The sequence below is a fragment of the Ranitomeya variabilis genome, chromosome 3, assembly GCF_051348905.1.
Source record: "Ranitomeya variabilis isolate aRanVar5 chromosome 3, aRanVar5.hap1, whole genome shotgun sequence".
NCBI lineage: Eukaryota > Metazoa > Chordata > Amphibia > Anura > Dendrobatidae > Ranitomeya > Ranitomeya variabilis.
This window is the reverse complement of record NC_135234.1, coordinates 12,199,336-12,224,212: the sequence shown is the minus strand read 5'-3', so window position 1 is coordinate 12,224,212 and position 24,877 is coordinate 12,199,336. Positions and strand designations below refer to the sequence as shown.

Below are 24,877 nucleotides of genomic sequence, written 5' to 3'. Positions count from 1 at the left end.
TTGGTCCAGAAACCTTTGTTTGCAATTACAGAGGTCAGATGTTTCCTGTAGTTCTTGGCCAGGATTGCAAACACTGCAGCTGGGATTTTGGCCCACTCCTCCCTACAGATCTTCTCCAGTTGTTTCGGGGCTGTCGCTGGGCAACATTGAATTTTAACTTTCTTCAAATATTTTATGTTGGGTTCAGGTCTGGAGACTGACTAGGACCGTGAAATACATCTTACACAGTGACTCCTTCGTTGCCCTGGCTGTGTGTTCCAGGTCATTGTCATCTTGGAAGACCCAGCTATGACCCATCTTCAATACTTTTACTGAGGGAAGGAGGTTGTTTGCCAAAATCTTGCGGTACACGACCCCATCCATCCTCCCTTCAATTCGGTGCAGTCATCCTGTCCCTTTGCAGAAAAGAACGCTCCAAAGTACGATTTTTTTCCCCACCATGCTTCACCTTTGGGACGTTGTTTTGGGCGTTTTACTCATCCTTATACTTATCCTTTTTACTCATCCTTTACTTATCCTCATACTTAACCTTTTGGCTATTACAGAAACCTGGATCCAGCATTCAGACACCACCGCCGCTGCTGCTCTCTCGTTTGGTGGGCTGAAATTTTCACATACCGCCAGACCTGAGAACAGACAGGGTGGAGGTGTTGGTTTGCTCCTTTCATCACATTGTGCTTTCCAGGACATCCCCCCGGTTCCCTCACTCACATTTCCTTCCTTTGAAGTCCATGCCGTCAGACTCTTTGAGCCCTTCTCCTTGCGAGTGGCGGTTGTTTATTGCCCTCTGGGCTCCTCCCGCCAGTTTCCAGACCACTTTGCCACCTGGCTTATTCACTTTCTATCCGGTGACATCCCCACCCTCATCATGGGAGACTTTAACATCCCCATCAGTGATCCCCTCTCCCAATCTGCCTCTCATCTTCTTTCTATAACTTCTTCATTCGGCCTCTCACAGTTTACTAATTCTCCTACGCATGAGGACGGGAATACTCTGGACCTGGTCTTCTCCCATCCCGGCTCGCTGCACAACTTTACTAACTCCCCTCTCCCGCTCTCGGACCACAACCTTCTTTCCTTCTCTGTTAAGAATTGTCTCCTCACCCGGGACACCCCCACTTATCGGAATACACGTACCATTAATACCCAGCAGCTTATGGACAATCTCCACACATCTCTAGCCCCCATCTCCTCCCTCTCCTGTCCAGACTTAGCATTGTCACACTTCAATAATACACTGAAGAATGCCCTGGATACAGCAGCACCTTCTACACGCAGAAAGACCCGACACAGACAACGGCAGCCCTGGCACACTATGCAAACACGCTTTCTTCAGCGTTGCTCAAGGTGTGCAGAGTGGCAGTGGAGAAAATCTCTCTTAGCAGAAGACTTCATCCACTATAAGTTTATGCTCAAAACTTCTAATGTGGTGTACCTAATTATTTGTACTAAATGTCCAACTGGGGGTCTGTATGTGGGGGAGACAGGGCAGAAACTGAGAACAAGGATGAACTCTCATCGCCATACAATAAAAGAAAAAAGAATGGATATACCTGTGGCAATACATTTCTGTCTCCCAAATCATAGCATTATGGACATGAAATTACTTGTATTGAAAAGTAACTTCAAAACTCAGAGAGACAGAAGAGTCTGGGAATATAAACTGATGATGACCTTTGACACTCTAAATGCAGGAATGAATGTGTCGCACGGATTTATGTCTTTTTACATCAACTAATGAACTTGCCCCTCAGACCATGTGGGGTCATCACAACAGAACGAGACCCTAATCACAGGACAATAAAACAATCCTTATCTAAGAATTGGCCCAATATTTATGGACGTAACTGTTTATCACCCATGGTAATTCTGCTTCATGTCACCTAGCTTATCCATGGTTTTTTTTCCCCTCTTTTTTTTTTTTTTTTTTTTCTCTATACTATGTTGTGCATAAATATGTGATTCTTCAGAATTTGTTTTAGTCTTTGCCTGATGAAGAGACGTATGTAGTCTCGAAAGCTTGCAATTTGTTACCATCTTTTCAGTTAGCCATTAAAAGGTATCAACCACTGAGGACTCTCAATTCTACATATTTTTCTATCTACTGGCTAACACGGTACCAAGATATATTTCTTTCCTGCTCAAAACTTATAACTCTGCCCTTTATCTGGCCAAACAATCCTACTTCACCACCCTCATCACCTCACTATCCAACAACCCAAAACGACTTTTTGAAACCTTAAACTCCCTCCTGAAACCTAAAGTACAGGGCCCCCATCACCAATCTCAGTGGTGAGGATCTGGCCACTTATCAACCACATCCATCAGGATATCTCAGCCCAATCTCCTCAGTGCCTGGATCCCCTTCCCTGCCGCACCTCAAGCTCACTAGACATCTTTGAGCCTGTTTCAGAAGAAGAAGTCTCCAAGCTCCTCGCTTCTGCTCGGCCTACAACCTGCAACAGTGACCCCATTCCTTCACCTCTCCTGCAGTCTCTCTCACCAGTGGTCACCACTCACCTGACTAAAATATTTAACCTCTCTCTTTCTTCAGGTATCTTTCCCTCCTCATTTAAACATGCCATCATAACCCCTTTACTTAAAAAGCCATCCCTGGACCAGAACTGCACTGCTAACTACAGACCTGTCTCTAACCTTTCCTTCATCTCTAAACTCCTGGAACGCTTGGTCCACTCCCGTCTATTCCGCTATCTCTCTGATAACTCTCTTCTCGACCCCTTACAATCTGGTTTCCGCTCTTTACACTCCACTGAAACTGCCCTCACTAAAGTTTCTAATGATCTAATAACAGCTAAATCCAAAGGTCATTGCTCTCTGCTGATTCTCCTGGATCTATCTGCCGCATTCGACACTGTGGATCACCAGCTCCTTCTCACTATGCTCCGCTCCATAGGCCTCAAGGACACAGCCCTCTCCTGGCTCTCCTCCTACCTCTCTGACCGCTCCTTCACTGTATCCTTTGCCGGATCCTCTTTCTCTCCTCGTCCCCTTACTATTGTGGTTCCGCAGGGCTCAGTGCTAGGCCCCCTCCTCTTCTCTCTATACACGGCCCCTATTGGACAAACAATCAGCAGATCTGGGTTCCAGTACCATCTCTATGCTGATGACACCCAATTATACAATTCTTCCCCTGTCATCACCCCTACCCTAATTCAAAATACCAAGGATTGTCTGTCTGCTGTCTCTAACATCATGTCCTCCCTCTATCTGAAACTAAATCTCTCCAAAACGGAACTTCTTGTGTTTCTCCCTTCTACTAACCTCACTCTTCCCAACATCGAAATTACCCTGGAGGGTTCAACCATAACTCCCCTGCAGCATGCCCGCTGTCTTGGGGTCACATTCGACACTGAACTTTCCTTTACTCCCTATATCCGATCACTCACTCGCTCTTGTCACCTGCATCTTAAAAACATCTCCAGAATCCGACCTTTTCTCACCGTTGAAACTGCTAAGACTCTTACTGTCGCTCTTATTCATTCTCGTCTGGACTACTGCAACTCTCTTCTGATCGGTTTCCCTCTTTCCAAACTTTCTCCTCTCCAATCCATCTTGAATGCGGCAGCCAGGGTCATATTTCTGTCCAGCCGCTTCACCGATGCCTCCATCTTGTGCCAGTCATTACACTGGCTACCCATTCGCTACAGGGTCCAGTATAAACTCATCTCTCTCACCCACAAAGCTCTCCACAGTTCTGCACCGCCTTATATCTCCTCTTTGTCTATCACCCTACACATGCCCTCCGTTCTACAAATGACCTAAGACTAACATCCCCTGTAATCCGAACCTCGCACCTCCGTCTCCAAGACTTCTCTCGTGCTGCACCAGCTCTCTGGAATGCACTTCCCCAGACGATCAGACTGATACCTAGCCCCGACCTATTCAAGCGAGCTTTAAAAACCCATCTCTTCAAACAAGCCTACCACATCAACTACTCAGTAAACTAACTTTGCGCTGTTCCCTCCTTCCAAATATTACTCTGAATCTGCACCCTACTATTCATCTGTCTCCACACCCTCCATGCACATAACTGCACTTGATACTTGACTATTGCACTTAAACACACGGGCTGATGACCGGATCATGCAGCTTTGTATGAAAATCCCTATGTATTATAATTGCCAGACCTGAAATAACGAGCACTTTTCACCTATTGTGTCCCCCCATTTCCTTGTAGATTGTAAGCTTGCGAGCAGGGACCTCACTCCTAATGTCACTGTTTAAATTGTCTTAACTTGTATCGAACTTATTGTCTATACATGTCCCCGCTTCATTGTAAAGTGCTGCGGAATATGTTTGCGCTATTTAAATAAAAATTATTATTATCCTTCTTCTTCCAAACACAGCGAGTGGTCATCTGACCACATGACCTTCTCCCATGTCTCCTCTAGATCATCCAGCTGGTTATTGGTGAACTTGAAACGGACCTCGACATGTGCTGGCGTGAGCACAGGGACCTTGTGTGCCCTGCAGGATTCTAATCCATGATGGCGTAGTGTACTACTAGCAGTAGTGTTTGAGACTGTGGTCCCAGCTCTCTTCAGGTCATTCACTAGGTCTTCCTGCGTAGTTCTGGGCTGATTCCGGACCTTCCTCAAAATCATTCTTACCCCACGAGGAAAAATCTTGCATCGAGCTCCAGACCAAGGAAGATTCACAGTCATCTTGTGTAATTGTAGCAACAGTTGTTTCCTTCTCACCAAGCTGCTTGCCTATTGTCCTATAGTCCACCCCAGCCCCATGAAGGTCTACAATTTTGTCCATGATGTCCTTAGACGGCTCTTCGGTCTTGACCATGGTGTAGACAGGTTGGAGTGTGTGGACAGGAGTCTTTTATACAGGTAACGAGTTCGAACAAGTGCAATTAATACAGGCAATGAGTGCAGAGTAGGAGGCTTCTTACTGAAAAACTAACAGTTCTCTGAGAACCAAAATGGCTGGTAAGTGATCAAATAATTAAATTACATTAAATATGTTAAACACATACAATGTGATTTTCTGGATTTAAATTTTAGATTCTGTCTCTCACAGTTTTAAGTGTATGTACAATAAAAATTACAGATCTCTCCATTCTTTGTAGGTTGAAAATTTGCAAAATCGGCAGTATATCAAATACTTATTTTCACCACGGTATATATAAGCAATACCTCAGAACAGTAGAGAATATCCTCATCGGATATTACAGTATGGAGGTATTAGGGATCAAAATTGACCCCATTACGGTTCCCTGTAATTGAATAAAATGTGCAAATATATGTAAAAAGGTTCAATGAAAAAACCTATAGGGTAAAAAAAAAAAACCCAACCATCTGTGACATATGTCCACATGTAAAATTAGTGACGCTGTATAAAGCTCACATGCACATTGTGTGAGTCTGGCAGTGCAGTTATTGGAACTGGGACATGGCTAGGACGTCTTGACAGCTCAGAACCGGCCCAGATTACTGAACTTCGTGTCATCTGTACACTGGACCATCAGACGTTACCACCACTAGTCAGGATCTGACTGCTCAGTTATGAGATATCACCAAGCTGCACCAAAAGCCGAGCTGCCAGGATCACAGAGCACGTGTGGGCTTTATTCAGCACACGGGTAATTTTATATGTGGACACTTTTCTGTGTGGGTAATATTCCTTATCAACATTTTTCTTGTGCAAATAGATCACAGGGAAAAAAAGCCAACATAAAAACCGATCAGAGAAAAAAAAAAAAAAAAAATTGTCAATTTTGTCATCTAAAACATGGTGGGTTTCTGGCACAATGTACAGGTGCAGATACTTTACTGGTGGAGGAATACCACCAAACACGAGAAGGTGCACCATGTCTTGGTCTTACATCCGATGACGACAATCTATCGTTAATGTAAGAAGATGAATTAAAAAAAGTTTCACGCTCCGTCTGAAAATGATATTTAATGTTAATAAAACTACAGATTTCATAGAAAACGTCAGCTTGTCCTCGTCTCCGTCCTCCTCGCAGTCACAATGAATCGCGCTCATTTCGGGCTACGTCTGATAATAGACGAGATAAAATATTCTTCATCCTATTGTGCCGGCTCGGGCTCCTCGGAGGAAACGTTCACATCCCCAGACGGGAGCGCGGCGGTCTCAGATCACAGTCCCTGGGTTACTGCTCCTTTGGGGGCTTGTAGTGCAGTCGACAGCGCTCGCTGAAAACCTGTAATCACAAAGACGACGAGAATAATGAAAATATCACATCCAGAGCGGCGCACGCATCACCACGGACAGACAATCCTTGTAACATCAGATTACAGCTACATCTCCCTGAAACCTGCAGGAAGATATAAGGTGCAGCGCCTGAGAGATAGCAGCAAAGCAGCGGAATTACTGGAGGAAACAGACACAATGTAACTGACCATACTAACTTCTGCCCTACCCACTTAGGCCAATTTTATTTTTTACATTTTCCTCCCTTTTTCCAAGATCCATAACAGTTCTACGTTCTGTTTCCATATCTATACGAGGGATTGTTTTTTTGAGGGACGAGTTGTAGATTTGAAATTCACTATTTTATCATATACTAAAAAAAAAAAAAAAATGCAAATGTGGTAAAATGGGAAAAAAACAAAAACAAACAAAAAATCAAATTCCGTCATTGATTTTGGGGTTTTTGTAGCGTTCATTATTCAGTAAGAATGACCCAGGCAAACAATTCTCCTGGTCACCGCGATTACGGCGACACCAAACTCTGCAGTTATAGATTGTATTTTTACTATAAAAACACTAAAATTAAAGAAGTTTGCTAACCAAATATAAAAGGAAACTTGTTTTGTCACCTTTTTCTGAGATCCGTAATTATTTTTTTTTAATCCGTCCGTCAATTGAGCTGTGAGAGGGCCAGTTGGTATTTTGCGCTGCGAGCGGTCAGCTTAAGGCCCTGTGCACACAATGCGGATTTTGCTGCGCATCCGCAGCAGTGTCCCCATGAGTTTACAATGTAAACCTATGGGAAACCGAAAACGCTGTGCCCATGCTTTGGAAAAAAAACGCGCGGAAACGCAGCAGTTTACATTCCGCAGCATGTCAATTCTTTGTGCAGAATCCGCACAGAATCCGGTTTTACACCTGCTCCATAATAGAAAACCGCAGGTGTAAAACCACAGTGGAATCCGCACAAAAACCCGAGGTAAATCCGCAATAAATCCACAATAAATCCACAGGAAAAACACGGTGTTTTTGCCCTGCGGATTTATCAAATCTGCTGCGGAAAAATCCGCAGTGGACCATTCTACGTGTGCACATAGCCTTATATAGACTCCCTTATGATTGTGGATGTGGTTGTGTTGAGGGTCAGCTGGTCACGGTTCCCCCATGTTACATGGCAGTCAGCGCTCGGCCGCCGTCATTTACTGCAATTCTGACTAACCCCAGAGAAAGTGTCGCTGCTCTAGAAGGATTTTCCTGGTCTGTAAACAGCTGACAACACAGCAAAGGATCTCACTGTGGAAAGTTATTAGCCAGGAGAAGAGTATAAAACATTCCCCCGGCATTAGATGCAGTATTGTGAAGACGTCATCAAAAAGAGGCTTCAATTTGACACAACAGTGACTTTACCTAGATTTGGACGCCCCTCAAAAATTGATGAAAAGACAAGAAAATTGTCCCTGGAGGCTGCCCAGAGCCAGATAGCAATTTAGAAGTGCTGCCAAATTTCTGGCCAGTCCTTCGTGTGACAATCTCACAGTCTCCATCTGACCGGTCTGTTGGGTCGAGGGGCAAGATGGAAGACTTTTTTTTTCCCAAAGAACAACATTCAAGCCCAGTTATATTTTGTCAAAACCTTTAACACGTCTGTCAAAAGTATGTGTGAAATGTGTTCTCTCTGATGAGACCAAAGGAGAAGTTTTGGACCATAATCCCAAAAGGTGCTAACCCAACAACACACATCGCCAGAAGATCACCATCCCCCCAGTGAGGCATGGTGGAGGCAGCAGTTTGCTCTGGGATGTTTTTCTCAGCAGCTGTAACTGGGGCTTTAAACAAGAGGGAGGAGATTATATACAGAGCAGATCAGTCAAATTCATCACAAAACCTTTCGGCCGCTTCTAAACAGCGGAAGAGGAGGAGGAATTTCACCTTTCAACTGACAATGACCCTAAATGACCTCCAAATTACCAAAAGAACGACTCCTCCAGAAGAAAGTGGAAGTTCTGGAACGGCCGAGCCCAGACCCGAACCCAAGGGCCAATCTGTGGTGACCTGAAGAGGGCGCTGTGCACAGTAGGAGCCCCCATAATCTGACAGATGGGGGAGCTACTGCAACATATCAAATGGGGTGTGTAGACTTTTTGTATCCACTTTAGTTCCAATCATGGTCTTCATAGGAGCAGCAACGTGGCGCTCAGGTTCCTTCTGTCACTGCAGTGAAGAGAGTCCTGTGTGTCAGCAGACCATCACAAGAACCCGGCAGACCCCATTACTATCAGTGGGGTCCGTCAGGCGCAGATGGCGTCCACCGTGTGCAGTGGCCTTCTATATACCCAGCTATACAGGACGCGCACATTCACCAGGTGCTTCAGACAATTCATGCGCCCCATCCTCCACGCGGGGGCGACTTATGTCCTTACAGGGGGGCAGCGGGCATGGGGGGGAGGGGCGGCGTGGAGGCCGCTCCTTACCTTCCAGCTCCGGTCGTTCACCACTTCCTCCACATTCAGCTCAGATTGCAGAAGCTTCAACTGAGAAAAAACAAACAAAGGTGAGGAGGGGTCAGAGGTCATCACCGCCAGATAACAGGGAGCAATAGCGCGCAGTGCGGTGCATTGTGGGAGATGTAGTTTAGTAATGGGGGGGATGGCCGGACGACGTGCTAACATTTACCCCGCTGCCGTGTAATGGAGCCGACACCGAGCTGCAATAGTCGGGTCAGGATCTTCCTGTTTAACCTGTTACACACCGCAGTCAGTGACGACCACTGCAGATATTATTGAGGATAGTGGAGGAGAGGTAATTGGCGCCCAGGGCCGTGCTGGCAGGTTGTCACAGCCCCCGGCCTACACTGTGCCCAGAAATAGGTGAATGTTACAGCTCATCAGCAGCGAAAACCTCCCGGAGAAGACACGATGGAAGAAAAACGACAAATACGGAGAATAAATAAATAAATAGTCTCTTTGACACTTTCCGGTCCCTACTCAACCCAAGAGAGCAGGCCCCAACCACAGATCTCCACGCTGACGATCTGGCCAATTACTTCAAAGAAAAAATTGACCACATTCGACAGGAAATCATTTCCCAATCTCTTCATACCAAGCACTGTCCTCCCTCCCCCACTGCATCTAGTTCACTCTCTGACTTTGAACCAGTTACAGAAGAAGAAGTAAGCAGGCTCCTTGCATCTTCTCGCCCGACCACTTGCACCAGCGACCCCATTCCGTCGCATCTCCTCCAGTCCCTTTCCCCGGCTGTCACCTCTCACCTAACAAAAATATTCAACCTTTCCCTCACTTCCGGTATTTTTCCCTCCTCATTTAAGCATGCCATCATACATCCACTACTTAAAAAGCCCTCCCTCGATCAAAATTGTGCCGCTAATTATAGACCTGTCTCTAATCTTCCCTTCATCTCTAAACTCCGGGAACGCCTGGTCCACTCCCGTCTTACCCGCTATCTCTCAGATAACTCTCTTCTCGACCCTCTTCAATCTGGTTTCCGCTCTTTACACTCTACTGAAACTGCCCTCACTAAAGTCTCTAATGACCTACTAACAGCTAAATCTAATGGTCACTATTCCATGCTAATTCTCTTGGATCTCTCCGCAGCATTCGATACTGTGGATCATCAGCTCCTCCTCACTATGCTCCGCTCCATCGGCCTCAAGGACACCGTTCTCTCCTGGTTCTCCTCCTATCTCTCTGACCGATCCTTCACTGTATGTTTTGCTGGTTCCTCCTCCTCTCACCTTCCCCTTACTGTTGGGGTTCCTCAAGGATCAGTCCTAGGCCCCCTCCTCTTCTCTTTGTATACCGCCCCTATTGGTCAAACAATCAGTAGATTTGGTTTCCAGTACCATCTCTATGCTGACGACACCCAATTATACACCTCTTCTCCTGTTATCACGCCGACCTTTTTAGAGAACACCAGTGATTGTCTTACCGCTGTCTCTAACATCATGTCCTCCCTCTATCTGAAACTGAACCTGTCAAAAACTGAACTCCTCGTGTTCTCTCCCTCTACAAACCTACCTTTGCCCGACATTGCCATCTCTGTGTGCGGTTCCACCATTACTCCAAAGCAACATGCCCGCTGCCTTGGGGTCATCCTTGATTCCGAGCTTTCATTCACCCCCCACATCCGATCACTGGCTCGCTCTTCTTATCTGCATCTCAAAAACATTTCCAGAATTCGCCCTTTTCTTACTTTCGACTCTGCAAAAACTCTTACTGTCTCACTTATTCATTCTCGTCTGGACTATTGTAACTCTCTACTAATTGGCCTGCCTTTTACCAGACTCTCCCCGCTCCAATCTGTCCTGAATGCTGCTGCCAGGATCATATTCCTCGCCAACCGTTACACCGATGCCTCTACCTTGTGCCAGTCATTACACTGGCTACCCATCCAATCTAGAATCCAGTACAAAATTACTACCCTCATCCACAAAGCACTCCATGGCTCAGCACCACCCTACATCTCCTCTCTGGTCTCAGTCTACCAACCTACCCGTGCCCTCCGCTCTGCTAATGACCTCAGGTTAGCATCCTCAATAATCAGAACCTCCCACTCCCGTCTCCAAGACTTTACACGTGCGGCGCCGATTCTTTGGAATGCACTACCTAGGTTAATACAATTAATCCCCAATCCCCACAGTTTTAAGCGTGCACTAAAAACTCATTTGTTCAGACTGGCCTACCGCCTCAACGCATTAACCTAACTATCCCTGTGTGGCCTATTAATAAAAAACAACAACATAATCACGTTCCTCCATCATGTTCTCATACACTTTATGCAGTTAATAGCCTCTGTGTCTGTACTTTTACATACTTAGGCAGTTAACTGGTTCATGCAGCTTTACATGAACACCCGAGCCTTACACTATGGCTGGTCCAAATAACTAAAGCAATTGTTACCATCCACCTCTCGTGTCTCCCCTTTTCCTCATAGTTTGTAGCTTGCGAGCAGCAGGGCCCTCATTCCTCCTGGTATCTGTTTTGAACTGTGATTTCTGTTATGCTGTAATGTCTGTTGTCTGTATAAGTCCCCTCTATAAGTTGTAAAGCGCTGCGGAATATGTTGGCGCTATATAAATAAAATTATTATTATTATTAAAATTATTATTATTAAATATCGGCAACCCTGGAAAAATGAGCAGCGAGGTCATACAGGAAACTGCATCACACGGGGCCGACGTCCTCCAGAGCGCGAGAGGACGGGTCAGCGAACTACTGAAGAGCCGCAGGGAAGAGATAAAAATCCCGCAACACCACGACTGTCTGGTACTAACCTCTCCAGGACGCTCCACCAGTCAGTCCCAGAAGCCTCCATGATGCCTCCTGCCCAGGATCCACCTTAGAGGGGATGTCCAGGTCATATATTGATGACCTCTCATTAGGACAAATCATTAATGAAAAATCTGTGGGGTCAGACACTCAGCCCCCAATGGTCAGCTGCTAAGCACCAGAGCACCATCAAGTGGCCGAGCTCAGGTACTGCAATCACTACAGTAGGAGCTGGACAAGGGTCATATCATGCTGGTACAAGCAGATGGTCGGTGAGGGTCCCGGACCCCCACTAATCTAAAATTGACAATTTATCCTGAGGAGAGGTCATTAGTATACAAGACCTTTCATTGAAGTGGTCTCTGTGCTGCCCACCCTGCTGCCATTTTAATTAATGGGACATGTGCATCATACCTGCTGACGGCGCACACGACCCCGTGGTTATCAGCAGACACAATGTCACCTGCAGAGGCAGCAGCAGCGAGCAGAGCAGAGCCTTCTACATCACAGGAGCGGGGCGGAAATCACCATTATAGGGCGATGACTTCTGTTATCAGGACGCCGCACATTCTGCTCCACCTGTGTCATGGCTCCTCTTCCTGCAGATTCTCTACCACATGTGCGGCGGTCACCGCACCACCGGAGTTCTGATCTCCTGCACGAGACGTCGACAACGCAGCAAACAATGATGGGAACCGCGACGCTGAGCAGGAAAGTTTCTATGTTCTGTCCACAGGCAGCAAGTCCTGGATCACCCGCCCGCAGCCACACCACAAAGACTCCATGCAACAAAGGCTGGTGGTCACACTGAGGAGCATCAGCAGCCGCCCGCACACCCCGAGCAGCAGCCGCCGCCCGCACACCGCGAGCAGCAGCCGCCGCCCGCACACCGCGAGCAGCAGCCGCCGCCCGCACACCGCGAGCAGCAGCCGCCGCCCGCACACCGCGAGCAGCTGACAGGGGCGAACAGTAAGAATGTCAAAAATGAGGCAGCCGGGAATCTCGTCAGATACCCCGGACATTGCAATGAAATCACGCACAGAAATTAATGATGGTACAAAAAAAACCAGAGAGGATGATAAATGTGATGCGAGTGCGGCCCGAGAAGGGAACGAGGGTTGAGACCGGCGCTGGAGCAGACATGGAGACAGCAGTGTCCGGCGACGGCGGCACCAGGCGCTCTCACCTTGGTCTGCTCCTTCCTGAGCTGCCTCATTACCGCCAGGTTGTCCGGGTTCCTCTTTCTCTCCTCCTGGAAGCTATTCACAGTAATGGACGTCTGAGATATGCAGCTCTTTATGGTCTTTTCCCGAGAGCGGTGAGCGGCGAGGAGCTGAGGAGGAAACACAGTGAACGGGGGAGGTGACTGTGATGCGGGCACCGGGCCGCAGGGAGGCAGCGCGGGCACCGGGCCGCAGGGAGGCAGCGCGGGCACCGGGCCGCAGGGAGGCAGCGCGGGCACCGGGCCGCAGGGAGGCAGCGCGGGCACCGGGCCGCAGGGAGGCAGCGCGGGCACCGGGCCGCAGGGAGGCAGCGCGGGCACCGGGCCGCAGGGAGGCAGCGCGGGCACCGGGCCGCAGGGAGGCAGCGCGGGCACCGGGCCGCAGCGCGGGCACCGGGCCGCAGGGAGGCAGCGCGGGCACCGGGCCGCAGGGAGGCAGCGCGGGCACCGGGCCGCAGCGCGGGCACCGGGCCGCAGGGAGGCAGCGCGGGCACCGGGCCGCAGAGAAGCAGCGCGGGCACCGGGCCGCAGGGAGGCAGCGCGGGCACTCACAGACTCATACAGCTGCCGGCACGTCTGACTGGCATCGATCTTTCCAGCGAAGGACACAGTGGGGACGGTCGTGTTCAGCTCGTGGACGATCCGGTCGTCTATCGTCCTCATCACCCGGAGGATTTCCTGCAGAGACCGGTGACAGCACAACTAAAATCAGCGCTACTCCAGTCACAGCCAAAGCTGCAGGCATTATTCTGATTTCGTTAAACAGTCACAACAGTCAACAAAGCAAATGCAGCTCTGGCTGTGACTGGAGAATAAGAAACTGTGAAACTAAAGTGTAACATGTACATTACTCTAGTCACACCCAAAGCTTCATTACCCGCTTGACAGACAGCCTGATGTCTGAGCGCAGTGCATCATGGGATCACTCCCGGGTCACGGCTGCAGGATCTGGCATAATGCGCCTCAAGCTCCAATACAGATTTTACTCCAGTTACATTCAAAGCTGCTCTCTGAGTCCTGCTGCCATCCTGACAGCTCTCCAATGACCAGCTCCATCTGCTGGATAAGTGCACGCCCTGCGGGGGGCGTATGGGAGCACTGAGCACAGCTCTGGGTGTGACCGGAGTATAATACACAACTTATCCCCCCCTGTGGAAATCTACGAAAACTTAAACAGCAGCGCTGAGGTCTGCATCGCCCTCCACCCCATATTGTGCCGTGCACTCCCATGGGCACAGGGGCCGGCACTGCAGGGGGCTCCGCGGTCACTGGGGGTCCCGGTCACTGATCCCCATGTTGTTAGACCAGGGATGCTGGATTTCGGCTCTGATCACTTTCTCAGCCTCGACACCGAGGCCGGAAACATCCAAGTCCGGGGGCCGCAGAACGGACTGTATATGGCCGCCATCTCCATACTCAGAACTGCAAACATGCCGAGGTCAGTGATGGAAGGGGCCCGAGACCCCCAATATCAGACGTGTCGGGCGTCACCAGCTTTCCCAGGATTCTATTGGCAGCCGCCACACAGACCGATCTCAGAGCTGGGACTTGTAGTCCTGCAGGCCCTGGAGATAATGCCAAGCTCTCTATGAGGCCCTCCTCCCACCACCACACGAGCTCTCTACCAGGGGCCCCCCAGCACCATGCGAGCTCTCCACCAGGGGCCCCCCAGCACCACGCGAGCTCTCCACCAGGGGCCCCCCAGCACCACGCGAGCTCTCCACCAGGGGCCCCCCAGCACCACGCGAGCTCTCCACCAGGGGCCCCCAGCACCACGCGAGCTCTCCACCAGGGGCCCCCCAGCACCACGCGAGCTCTCCACCAGGGGCCCCCCAGCACCACGCGAGCTCTCCACCAGGGGCCCCCCAGCACCACGCGAGCTCTCCACCAGGGGCCCCCCAGCACCACGCGAGCTCTCCACCAGGGGCCCCCCAGCACCACGCGAGCTCTCCACCAGGGGCCCCCCAGCACCACGCGAGCTCTCCACCAGGGGCCCCCCAGCACCACGCGAGCTCTCCACCAGGGGCCCCCCAGCACCACGCGAGCTCTCCACCAGGGGCCCCCCAGCACCACGCGAGCTCTCCACCAGGGGCCCCCCAGCACCACGCGAGCTCTCCACCAGGGGCCCCCCAGCACCACGCGAGCTCGCCCCCAGCACCACGCGAGCTCTCTACCAGGGGCCCCCAGCACCACGCGAGCTCTCTACCAGGGGCCCCCAGCACCACGCGAGCTCTCTACCAGGGGCCCCCAGCACCACGCGAGCTCTCCACCAGGGGCCCCCCAGCACCACGCGAGCTCTCCACCAGGGGCCCCCCAGCACCACGCGAGCTCTCCACCAGGGGCCCCCAGCACCACGCGAGCTCTCTACCAGGGGCCCCCAGCACCACACGAGCTCTCCACCAGGGGCCCCCCAGCACCACGCGAGCTCTCTACCAGGGCCCCCCAGCACCACACGAGCTCTCCACCAGGGGCCCCCAGCACCACACGAGCTCTCCACCAGGGGCCCCCAGCACCACACGAGCTCTCCACCAGGGGCCCCCAGCACCACACGAGCTCTCCACCAGGGGCCCCCAGCACCACACGAGCTCTCCACCAGGGGCCCCCAGCACCACACGAGCTCTCCACCAGGGGCCCCCAGCACCACGCGAGCTCTCCACCAGGGGCCCCCAGCACCACACGAGCTCTCCACCAGGGGCCCCCAGCACCACACGAGCTCTCCACCAGGGGCCCCCAGCACCACACGAGCTCTCCACCAGGGGCCCCCCAGCACCACACGAGCTCTCCACCAGGGGACCCCCAGCACCACGCGAGCTCTCCACCAGGGGCCCCCAGCACCACGCGAGCTCTCCACCAGGGGCCCCCAGCACCACGCGAGCTCTCCACCAGGGGCCCCCAGCACCACACGAGCTCTCCACCAGGGGCCCCCCAGCACCACACGAGCTCTCCACCAGGGGCCCCCAGCACCACGCGAGCTCTCCACCAGGGGCCCCCAGCACCACACGAGCTCTCCACCAGGGGCCCCCCAGCACCACACGAGCTCTCCACCAGGGGCCCCCAGCACCACACGAGCTCTCCACCAGGGGCCCCCCAGCACCACACGAGCTCTCCACCAGGGGCCCCCCAGCACCACGCGAGCTCTCCACCAGGGGCCCCCAGCACCACGCGAGCTCTCCACCAGGGGCCCCCCAGCACCACGCGAGCTCTCCACCAGGGGCCCCCCAGCACCACGCGAGCTCTCCACCAGGGGCCCCCCAGCACCACGCGAGCTCTCCACCAGGGGCCCCCCAGCACCACGCGAGCTCTCCACCAGGGGCCCCCCAGCACCACGCGAGCTCTCCACCAGGGGCCCCCCAGCACCACGCGAGCTCTCCACCAGGGGCCCCCCAGCACCACGCGAGCTCTCCACCAGGGGCCCCCCAGCACCACGCGAGCTCTCCACCAGGGGCCCCCCAGCACCACGCGAGCTCTCCACCAGGGGCCCCCCAGCACCACGCGAGCTCGCCCCCAGCACCACGCGAGCTCTCTACCAGGGGCCCCCAGCACCACGCGAGCTCTCTACCAGGGGCCCCCAGCACCACGCGAGCTCTCTACCAGGGGCCCCCAGCACCACGCGAGCTCTCTACCAGGGGCCCCCAGCACCACACGAGCTCTCCACCAGGGGCCCCCCAGCACCACACGAGCTCTCCACCAGGGGCCCCCCAGCACCACACGAGCTCTCCACCAGGGGCCCCCAGCACCACGCGAGCTCTCTACCAGGGGCCCCCAGCACCACACGAGCTCTCCACCAGGGGCCCCCCAGCACCACGCGAGCTCTCTACCAGGGCCCCCCAGCACCACACGAGCTCTCCACCAGGGGCCCCCAGCACCACACGAGCTCTCTACCAGGGGCCCCCAGCACCACACGAGCTCTCCACCAGGGGCCCCCAGCACCACACGAGCTCTCCACCAGGGGCCCCCAGCACCACACGAGCTCTCCACCAGGGGCCCCCAGCACCACGCGAGCTCTCCACCAGGGGCCCCCAGCACCACACGAGCTCTCTACCAGGGGCCCCCAGCACCACACGAGCTCTCCACCAGGGGCCCCCCAGCACCACACGAGCTCTCCACCAGGGGCCCCCCAGCACCACGCGAGCTCTCCACCAGGGGCCCCCAGCACCACGCGAGCTCTCCACCAGGGGCCCCCAGCACCACGCGAGCTCTCCACCAGGGGCCCCCAGCACCACACGAGCTCTCCACCAGGGGCCCCCCAGCACCACACGAGCTCTCCACCAGGGGCCCCCAGCACCACGCGAGCTCTCCACCAGGGGCCCCCAGCACCACACGAGCTCTCCACCAGGGGCCCCCCAGCACCACACGAGCTCTCCACCAGGGGCCCCCAGCACCACACGAGCTCTCCACCAGGGGCCCCCCAGCACCACACGAGCTCTCCACCAGGGGCCCCCCAGCACCACACGAGCTCTCCACCAGGGGCCCCCAGCACCACACGAGCTCTCCACCAGGGGCCCCCAGCACCACGCGAGCTCTCCACCAGGGGCCCCCAGCACCACACGAGCTCTCCACCAGGGGCCCCCCAGCACCACACGAGCTCTCCACCAGGGGCCCCCAGCACCACGCGAGCTCTCCACCAGGGGCCCCCAGCACCACACGAGCTCTCCACCAGGGGCCCCCCAGCACCACACGAGCTCTCCACCAGGGGCCCCCAGCACCACACGAGCTCTCCACCAGGGGCCCCCCAGCACCACACGAGCTCTCCACCAGGGGCCCCCAGCACCACACGAGCTCTCCACCAGGGGCCCCCAGCACCACACGAGCTCTCCACCAGGGGCCCCCAGCACCACACGAGCTCTCCACCAGGGGCCCCCCAGCACCACACGAGCTCTCCACCAGGGGCCCCCAGCACCACACGAGCTCTCCACCAGGGGCCCCCAGCACCACACGAGCTCTCCACCAGGGGCCCCCAGCACCACGCGAGCTCTCCACCAGGGGCCCCCAGCACCACACGAGCTCTCCACCAGGGCCCCCAGCACCGTGTGAGCTCTCTAGCAGGGCCCCCGGAGGTCACAGGCAGCGCCGTCCCATTGACCAGGCAGCAGCACAGAACCCCCGCACCGTCCCCTCCCCCGCAGCCCCGGGCCGGGCCTCCCTCTCCGGCTCTCGCACTCCCCGGTCCCCGGTAACGTCTCTCACACAATCCTCACCTGGAACTCGGTGAAATCCTCGCAGCTCACCTCTCCACTGGGCGCCGCCATATTGCGACAGCCAGGGGTCCTCCGCGTCCCCGACCTCTGACCTCCTCATGAGGTGTCCGCGGAGACCGCCTGACCCGCGTATCCGCCGCATCCATGACGTAAACCGTCTTTACTGGTCACACGTTGTCATCAGCTCTACGGAGCAGCGGTGACACGCAGTCTGCGCCTCACGGGCCCGTGTAACACCAACATATGTCTCCGACAGTGAGGCCGCCATTTTCTCGGTGATTCTTCATAGGAATATTAGGATTTGGCTACAAGAAAATGGCGACTCACTAAAGCCTGAACATTTGACAACGTTCTGGTCAATCTGATTGGCTACAGCGCCACAGTGCCTTTCTCTTATTGGTCAAATAATTGTTTCTTCTGTTATCTCATTGGTTAATGACAATGTGACTTTTACTATTGGTTTATTCCGCATTTTCTCGTCGACATTCCATTGGCTGTTCTGTCCTGGGCGGGGCCTGTGAGCAGTGACGTCAGTCAGTAGTTTGTCATTGTGTGAATGTGAAGATGTTGCGAGCGGCGCTCGGGAGGAGCGGGACGCGGCTATTGGCTGGTGAGTGGTCAGGTGACCGCGGAGCTCAGGGGCCCCGGGCTGTCACTCCGCTGCGGTCCCGCGGGGGGCGCTGCTGCCTCCCGTCCCCATAGTACTGTATACCCGGAGCAATGTGAGCCGGGGGAGGGGACGAGTGTGACATAAATATATATATACACCGAGGGTACAGAGCTGTGCAGGCGGCAGCGCTGCGACCGATAGTGACCTGGAAAGTGCCGGACCCCAGTACTCACTGCGCCCGGTATACGGCAGGTCTTGTGGGGGGTTCCCGGTATACGGCAGGTCTTGTGGGATGTTCCCGGTATACGGCAGGTCTTGTGGGGTGTTTCCTGGTATACGGCAGGTCTTGTGGGGTGTTCCCAGTATACAGCAGATCTTGTGGGGTGTTCCCGGTATACGGCAGGTCTTGTGGGGTGTTCCCAGTATATGGCAGGTCTTGTGGGGTGTTCCCGGTATACGGCAGGTCTTGTGCGGTGTTCCCAGTATACAGCAGATCTTGTGGGGTGTTCCCGGTATACGGCAGGTCTTGTGGGGTGTTCCCAGTATATGGCAGGTCTTGTGGGGGGTTCCCGGTATACGGCAGGTCTTGTGGGGTGTTCCCAGTATATGGCAGGTCTTGTGGGGGGTTACCGGTATACAGCAGGTCTTGTGGGGTGTTCCCGGTATACAGCAGGTCTTGTGGGGTGTCCCTAGTATACGGCGGGTCTTGTGGGGTGTTCCCGGTATACGGCGGGTCTTGTGGGGTGTTCCCGGTATACGGCAGGTCTTGTGGGGTGTTCCCGGTATACGGCAGGTCTTGTGGGGGGTTCCCGGTATATGGCAGGTCTTGTGGGGTGTTCCCGGTATACGGCAGGTCTTGTGGGGTGTTCCCGGTATACGGCAGGTCTTGTGCGGTGTTCCCGGTATACGGCAGGTCTTGTGGGGTGTCCCTAGTATACGGCGGGTCTTGTGGGGTGTTCCCGGTATACGGCAGGTCTTGTGGGGTGTTCCCGGTATACGGCATTTCTTGTGGGGTGTCCCCGGTATACGGCGGGTCTTGTGGGGGGTTCCCGGTATACGGCAGGTCTTGTGGGGGGTTCCCAGTATACGGCAGGTCTTGTGGGGGTCTCCCGGTATACGGCAGGTCTTGTGGGGGGTTCCCGGTATACGGCAGGTCTTGTGGGGGGTTCCCGGTATACGGCAGGTCTTGTGGTGGGTTCCCGGTATATGGCAGGTCTTGTGGGGGGTTTCCGGTGTACGGCAGGTCTTGTGGGGGTCTCCCGGTATACGGCAGGTCTTGTGGGGTGTTCCCGGTATACGGCAGGTCTTGTGGGGTGTTCCCGGTATATGGCAGGTCTTGTGGGGGGTTTCCGGTATACGGGTGGTCTTGTGGGGGGGTTCCCGGTGTACGGCAGGTCTTGTGGGGGGTTCCCGGTATACGGCAGGTCTTGTGGTGGGTTCCCGGTATATGGCAGGTCTTGTGGGATGTTCCCGGTATATGGCAGGTCTTGTGGGATGTTCCCGGTATACGGCAGGTCTTGTGGGGGGTTCCCAGTATACGGCAGGTCTTGTGGGGGTCTCCCGGTATACGGCAGGTCTTGTGGGGGGTTCCCGGTATACGGCAGGTCTTGTGGGGGGTTCCCGGTATACGGCAGGTCTTGTGGTGGGTTCCCGGTATATGGCAGGTCTTGTGGGGGGTTTCCGGTGTACGGCAGGTCTTGTGGGGGTCTCCCGGTATACGGCAGGTCTTGTGGGGTGTTCCCGGTATACGGCAGGTCTTGTGGGGTGTTCCCGGTATATGGCAGGTCTTGTGGGGGGTTTCCGGTATACGGGTGGTCTTGTGGGGGGTTCCCGGTGTACGGCAGGTCTTGTGGGGGGTTCCCGGTATACGGCGGGTCTTGTGGGGGGTTCCCGGTATACGGCAGGTCTTGTGGGGGTCTCCCGGATTAGTGTTCCCCTATCATTCCGCTGTATTTTCTCGAGCTCTCCACGTGCCCGAGCTATAGCCTGCTGGGAGTTGTAGTCCCCCTGTGTACATGACCAGTTCATTGTCTTTTTCCAGGGAGGTCTGCGGTTCCCGTCCCTCAGTCTCTGGTGGGCAGGAGATGGCAGTGCAGCAAACCCGAGGGGGACAAGACCAAAGCAGAAGGTGAGTCCAGCGTCACTGCCGGGGGGCTGCGCTCCTGGGTCGCCACCATTCCTGCCTGATTAACCCCTTGTGTGATGTCCCTGTCCATGTCCCCAGGTGGGGTTTACCCCTGGAGATGTAATTTCCTTCCATAACTGATATTTTATATGTTTGTGACCAAATAAAATCCTGTGCCCCCTCAGCCACCAAGCTGCCCCCGCACCCCACAGCGAGGGGCCGCGTCTGCAGACTGCACACTCCACTTTTTGTCCAGAAAGCCCTTGTGTGATGTCCCTGTCCTCCTGGACGTAGGTCGCGTTATCTCAGACACGCGTCACAGCGCCCCCGGTGGTCAGAGGGATATTACTGCTCCCAGTCCTGGTAATGGCCTCAGTCTTATTGCCCCCAGTCCCCCCATCATCCAGCTCCTTCTTATCCTCCAGGTCAGTCCTTCAAAATTCCCGGACATAAACCCACCAACTTTGAGAAGAAGATTTTGGTCTGGGGAGGACGATTCAAGAACGAATCTGATATTCCTGAAATTGTCTCGTAAGTTAATGATCTGTGGGGGAGGATGGGGGTTGTGGTGCTGCTCACGCCCGGGGCCGCTCTTCCCAGTATAAATGGCGTCTGTCTTCTCTCCCAGATACGAGATGGTGGATTCAGCCAAAAGCAAAGTGCGAGTCAAGTTCTCCGTCCTGATGATGCTTCTGACCATCGCGGGCTGCATCGTAATGGTCATATCTGGGAAGCAGGTGAGCGGCATCTGTACTGGGGGCACTGGTTACTATGGGGCGAGGGGACAAATCTGTAAGAGCCGCCGGACACTGATCATCCCATTACTGGGTCTGTACTATCGCAGTGTGTAGATTATAATATGTATTATTATTAATGGTGACAGAGTGGAGAGGGCCCGACCCTGCGGCTTGTAGCCTACAGGATAATTGGGAAGCGGAGAGTAGGTTTGGGGGCTGCGGCAGCTCTGGTGGTGTTGGTGAGGCGGCAGCTCTGGTGGTGTTGGTGAGGCGGCAGCTCTGGTGGTGTTGGTGAGGCGGCAGCTCTGGTGGTGTTGGTGAGGCGGCAGCTCTGGTGGTGTTGGTGAGGCGGCAGCTCTGGTGGTGTTGGTGAGGCGGCAGCTCTGGTGGTGTTGGTGAGGCGGCAGCTCTGGTGGTGTTGGTGAGGCGGCAGCTCTGGTGGTGTTGGTGAGGCGGCAGCTCTGGTGGTGTTGGTGAGGCGGCAGCTCTGGTGGTGTTGGTGAGGCGGCAGCTCTGGTGGTGTTGGTGAGGCGGCAGCTCTGGTGGTGTTGGTGAGTAAACAATTCCGATGTTGGTAAGGCTTCAGCTCTGATGTTGGTTGGTGAGGCACCAGCTCTGGTGGTGAGGCGAAGCTTTGTGGTGGTGATGTGGCATCATGGTCATTTCAGGCTGTAAACTGTTCTGAAGAGATGGGTTTTAAAGTTTTGCTTGAAAGTTCTGAATGTAGGGGATAAGAATTCCAGAGGATGGGGACACTCGGGAGAAGTCTTGCAGGCGATTGGATGAGGAACGTGCGATCGTGGAAGAGAGAAAGTCTTGGGAAGACCGGAGATTATGTGGTGGGAGAAATAGGGAGATTAGTTCAGAGATACATGGAGGAGACAGATTATGGACTGCTTTGTAGGTCAGTGTTAGTAGCTTCAATTGGGAATTGTGAGCCAATGAAGGGATTTTCAGAGGGGAGAAATGGAGGCGTAGTGAGGAGAGAGGTGGATTAGTCGGGCAGCAGAGTTAAGGATGGACTGGAGAGGTGGGCGAGTGTTAGCGGGGAGGCCACAGAGGAGGATATTGCAGTAGTCGAGGTTGGACATGATGAAAGCACTATTAGTTTAGTAGATTGAGGGTTGAAGAAAGGACGGATTCTGGAAATATTTTTGGGTTGAGGTGGCGAGAGCTTGGAGTGCGGTGTGAAGGACAGAGCAAAGTCGATGGTTACTCCGAGGCAATGGACGTCCGATACAAGGGAAAGAGTGATATCAGTTACTGTGATAGTTAGATCGGGTAGGGGAGTTAGGTGAGATGGAGGAAAGATGATGAGGTCAGTTTTGTGTATGTTGATCATTAGAAAGCGAGAGGAGAAGAAGGAGGATATGGCTGACAGATATATAGCATATAGATGCTACTGGAAGCCGTGGGACTGTCAGTTGTCCCAAGCCAAAGATATAGATTGAGAAGAGTAGGGGTCCCAAGACAGAGCCTTGAGGAACATTGACAGAGAGAGGGCAGGATGAGGAGGTAATGTGGGAATGTGAGACGGTAAATGTGCGGTTAGGAAGGTAGTTAGGATGGTATGAAGAGATTTAGGAGAGGGCGAGGACTGTGATACGAGGGAAGAGAGGATGTGTAGTAGGAGGCAGTGCTCAACTGTGTCAACGGCAGACGTCTGATCTAGAAGGAGGAGTGTAGAGAAGTGTCTGTTCACTTAGGCTGTAAGTAGTTAGTCATTTTGTCGGGGCAGTTTCGGAGGAGAGGTGAAGATGGAAGCCGTATTGACGGTTGGTAGAGTAGATTACATAAGAGGTGGGAAGTAGAAGGTGGACATGGTTTTCGAGAAGTTTGAAGGTGAACGGGAGCAGCAATATGGGGCGATAGCTTGACGTGGAGGTCTGGTTGAGGGATTGCTGACAATAGGTAGATCGTGGCATGTTCAAAAGCAGAAGATAAGGTGCCAGTATTGATTGATAAGTTGAAGAGATGGGTTAGGGCTGGGATAAGTGTCGTGGAGGTGAGTTTGGGGAGGAGATGGGATGGGGTCCAGTGCACAGGTGGTGAGGTGTGATCTTCTGCAGTGATGTTGGGAGGAAGGCTAGTGGGAGAGGGCAGTGGTCTGGTATACAGAGTGGTTGTGGTGGTTGAGTAGTAAAGTCTTGTCTGATTGGATCAATCTTGTTGAAGTGTATGGCAAAGTCTTTTGCAGAGATGAGGGAGGTCGGAGGGGCTGTGATGGACCGAGAAGGGAGTTAAAAGTGATCAATAACTGTTTGGGGTTGTGGGATAAAGATGATACGAGGCGGGCGAAGAAGGTTCCAAGATCTTAATGTGTACGTGCACCGCCTCCGGCTGCCATGTTCCTGAAGTCCACTGCATTGAAACCCATGGACAGTATGGGGGCTATGTACACTATAGTGCTGGAGACAGGCAGCTGGGGCTCTTATCTTCTGGTAGATTTCTGCAGATTTCTGATGTGATGCGCCAATGCTGCACATCTAAATCTACACTTCTGGAGGATGCGAGGTCTGACCAGAAGGGAGCGATCACAGGGAGACCCGCAGGATGAATAAAACAATGGCAGAAATTAACAGGAAAGTTTGCTGCTAACACAGAAGAGAACAGGACCGGAATAAACAAACCGGCAAAGAGCGATAGATACAGTGTGCACACCGACACCGACCGGACACCGCGAGCCAGTGACCTCTATTACTACAGTCTGACATCTGCTTATGTGTAATAACAGTCACCTTTTACATTGTGCAAATGTCTCACCATTCCCTGGAAGTCGACAAATCTGATGTATTACTTATCTTGAAAACCCACAAAAGGAAAAGGAAAGGTAAACATGAAACATACAGGGAAATACCAACACAAGGACAAACTAGGTGCAACTAAGGCTATTATCCTGTATTATACCCCAGAGCTGCACTCACTATTCTGCTGGTGCAGTCACTGTATACATACATTACATTACTGGTCCTGAGTTACCTCCTGTATTATACCCCAGAGCTGCACTCACTATCCTGCTGGTGCAGTCACTGTGTACATACATTACATTACTGATCCTGAGTTACCTCCGGTATTATACTCCAGAGCTGCACTCACTATTCTGCTGGTGCAGTCACTGTGTACATACATTACATTACTGATCCTGAGTTACCTCCTGTATTATACTCCAGAGCTGCACTCACTATTCTGCTGGTGCAGTCACTGTGTACATACATTACATTACTGATCCTGAGTTACCTCCGGTATTATACTCCAGAGCTGCACTCACTATTCTGCTGGTGCAGTCACTGTGTACATACATTGCATTACTGATCCTGAGTTACATCCTGTATTATACCCCAGAGCTGCACTCACTATTCTGCTGGTGCAGTCACTGTGTACATACATTACATTACTGATCCTGAGTTACATCCTGTATTATACTTCAGAGCTGCACTCACTATTCTGCTGGTGCAGTCACTGTGTACATACATTACATTACTGATCCTGAGTTACATCCTGCATTATACTC

At 53.3% G+C, this 24,877-nt stretch overlaps 2 protein-coding genes across 2 annotated transcripts in view; one reads left to right on the top strand and one right to left on the bottom strand.

Moving 5' to 3' along the window:
• Positions 1-5,915: 5,915 nt before the first annotated feature.
• MIX23 (mitochondrial matrix import factor 23) lies at positions 5,916-18,051 on the bottom strand. Its single transcript, XM_077293667.1, has 5 exons — positions 17,895-18,051; positions 13,249-13,374; positions 12,661-12,807; positions 8,661-8,720; positions 5,916-6,199 (listed from the first exon to the last, which is right to left on the bottom strand). The coding sequence occupies exons 1-5, from the start codon at positions 17,943-17,945 to the stop codon at positions 6,149-6,151; spliced, it is 435 nt and encodes a 144-aa protein (XP_077149782.1). The 5' UTR covers positions 17,946-18,051; the 3' UTR covers positions 5,916-6,148.
• Positions 18,052-18,373: 322 nt separating this feature from the next.
• Positions 18,374-24,877, top strand: part of LOC143817880 (protein FAM162A-like) — a 13,557-nt gene continuing 7,053 nt past the window's right edge. Inside the window, exons 1-4 of the mRNA XM_077299352.1 lie at positions 18,374-18,504; positions 20,546-20,632; positions 21,055-21,160; positions 21,258-21,366. Of these exons, the coding sequence (XP_077155467.1) occupies positions 18,459-18,504; positions 20,546-20,632; positions 21,055-21,160; positions 21,258-21,366 (348 nt within the window). The 5' untranslated portion in view covers positions 18,374-18,458. The remainder of the gene's footprint in view (positions 18,505-20,545; positions 20,633-21,054; positions 21,161-21,257; positions 21,367-24,877) is intronic.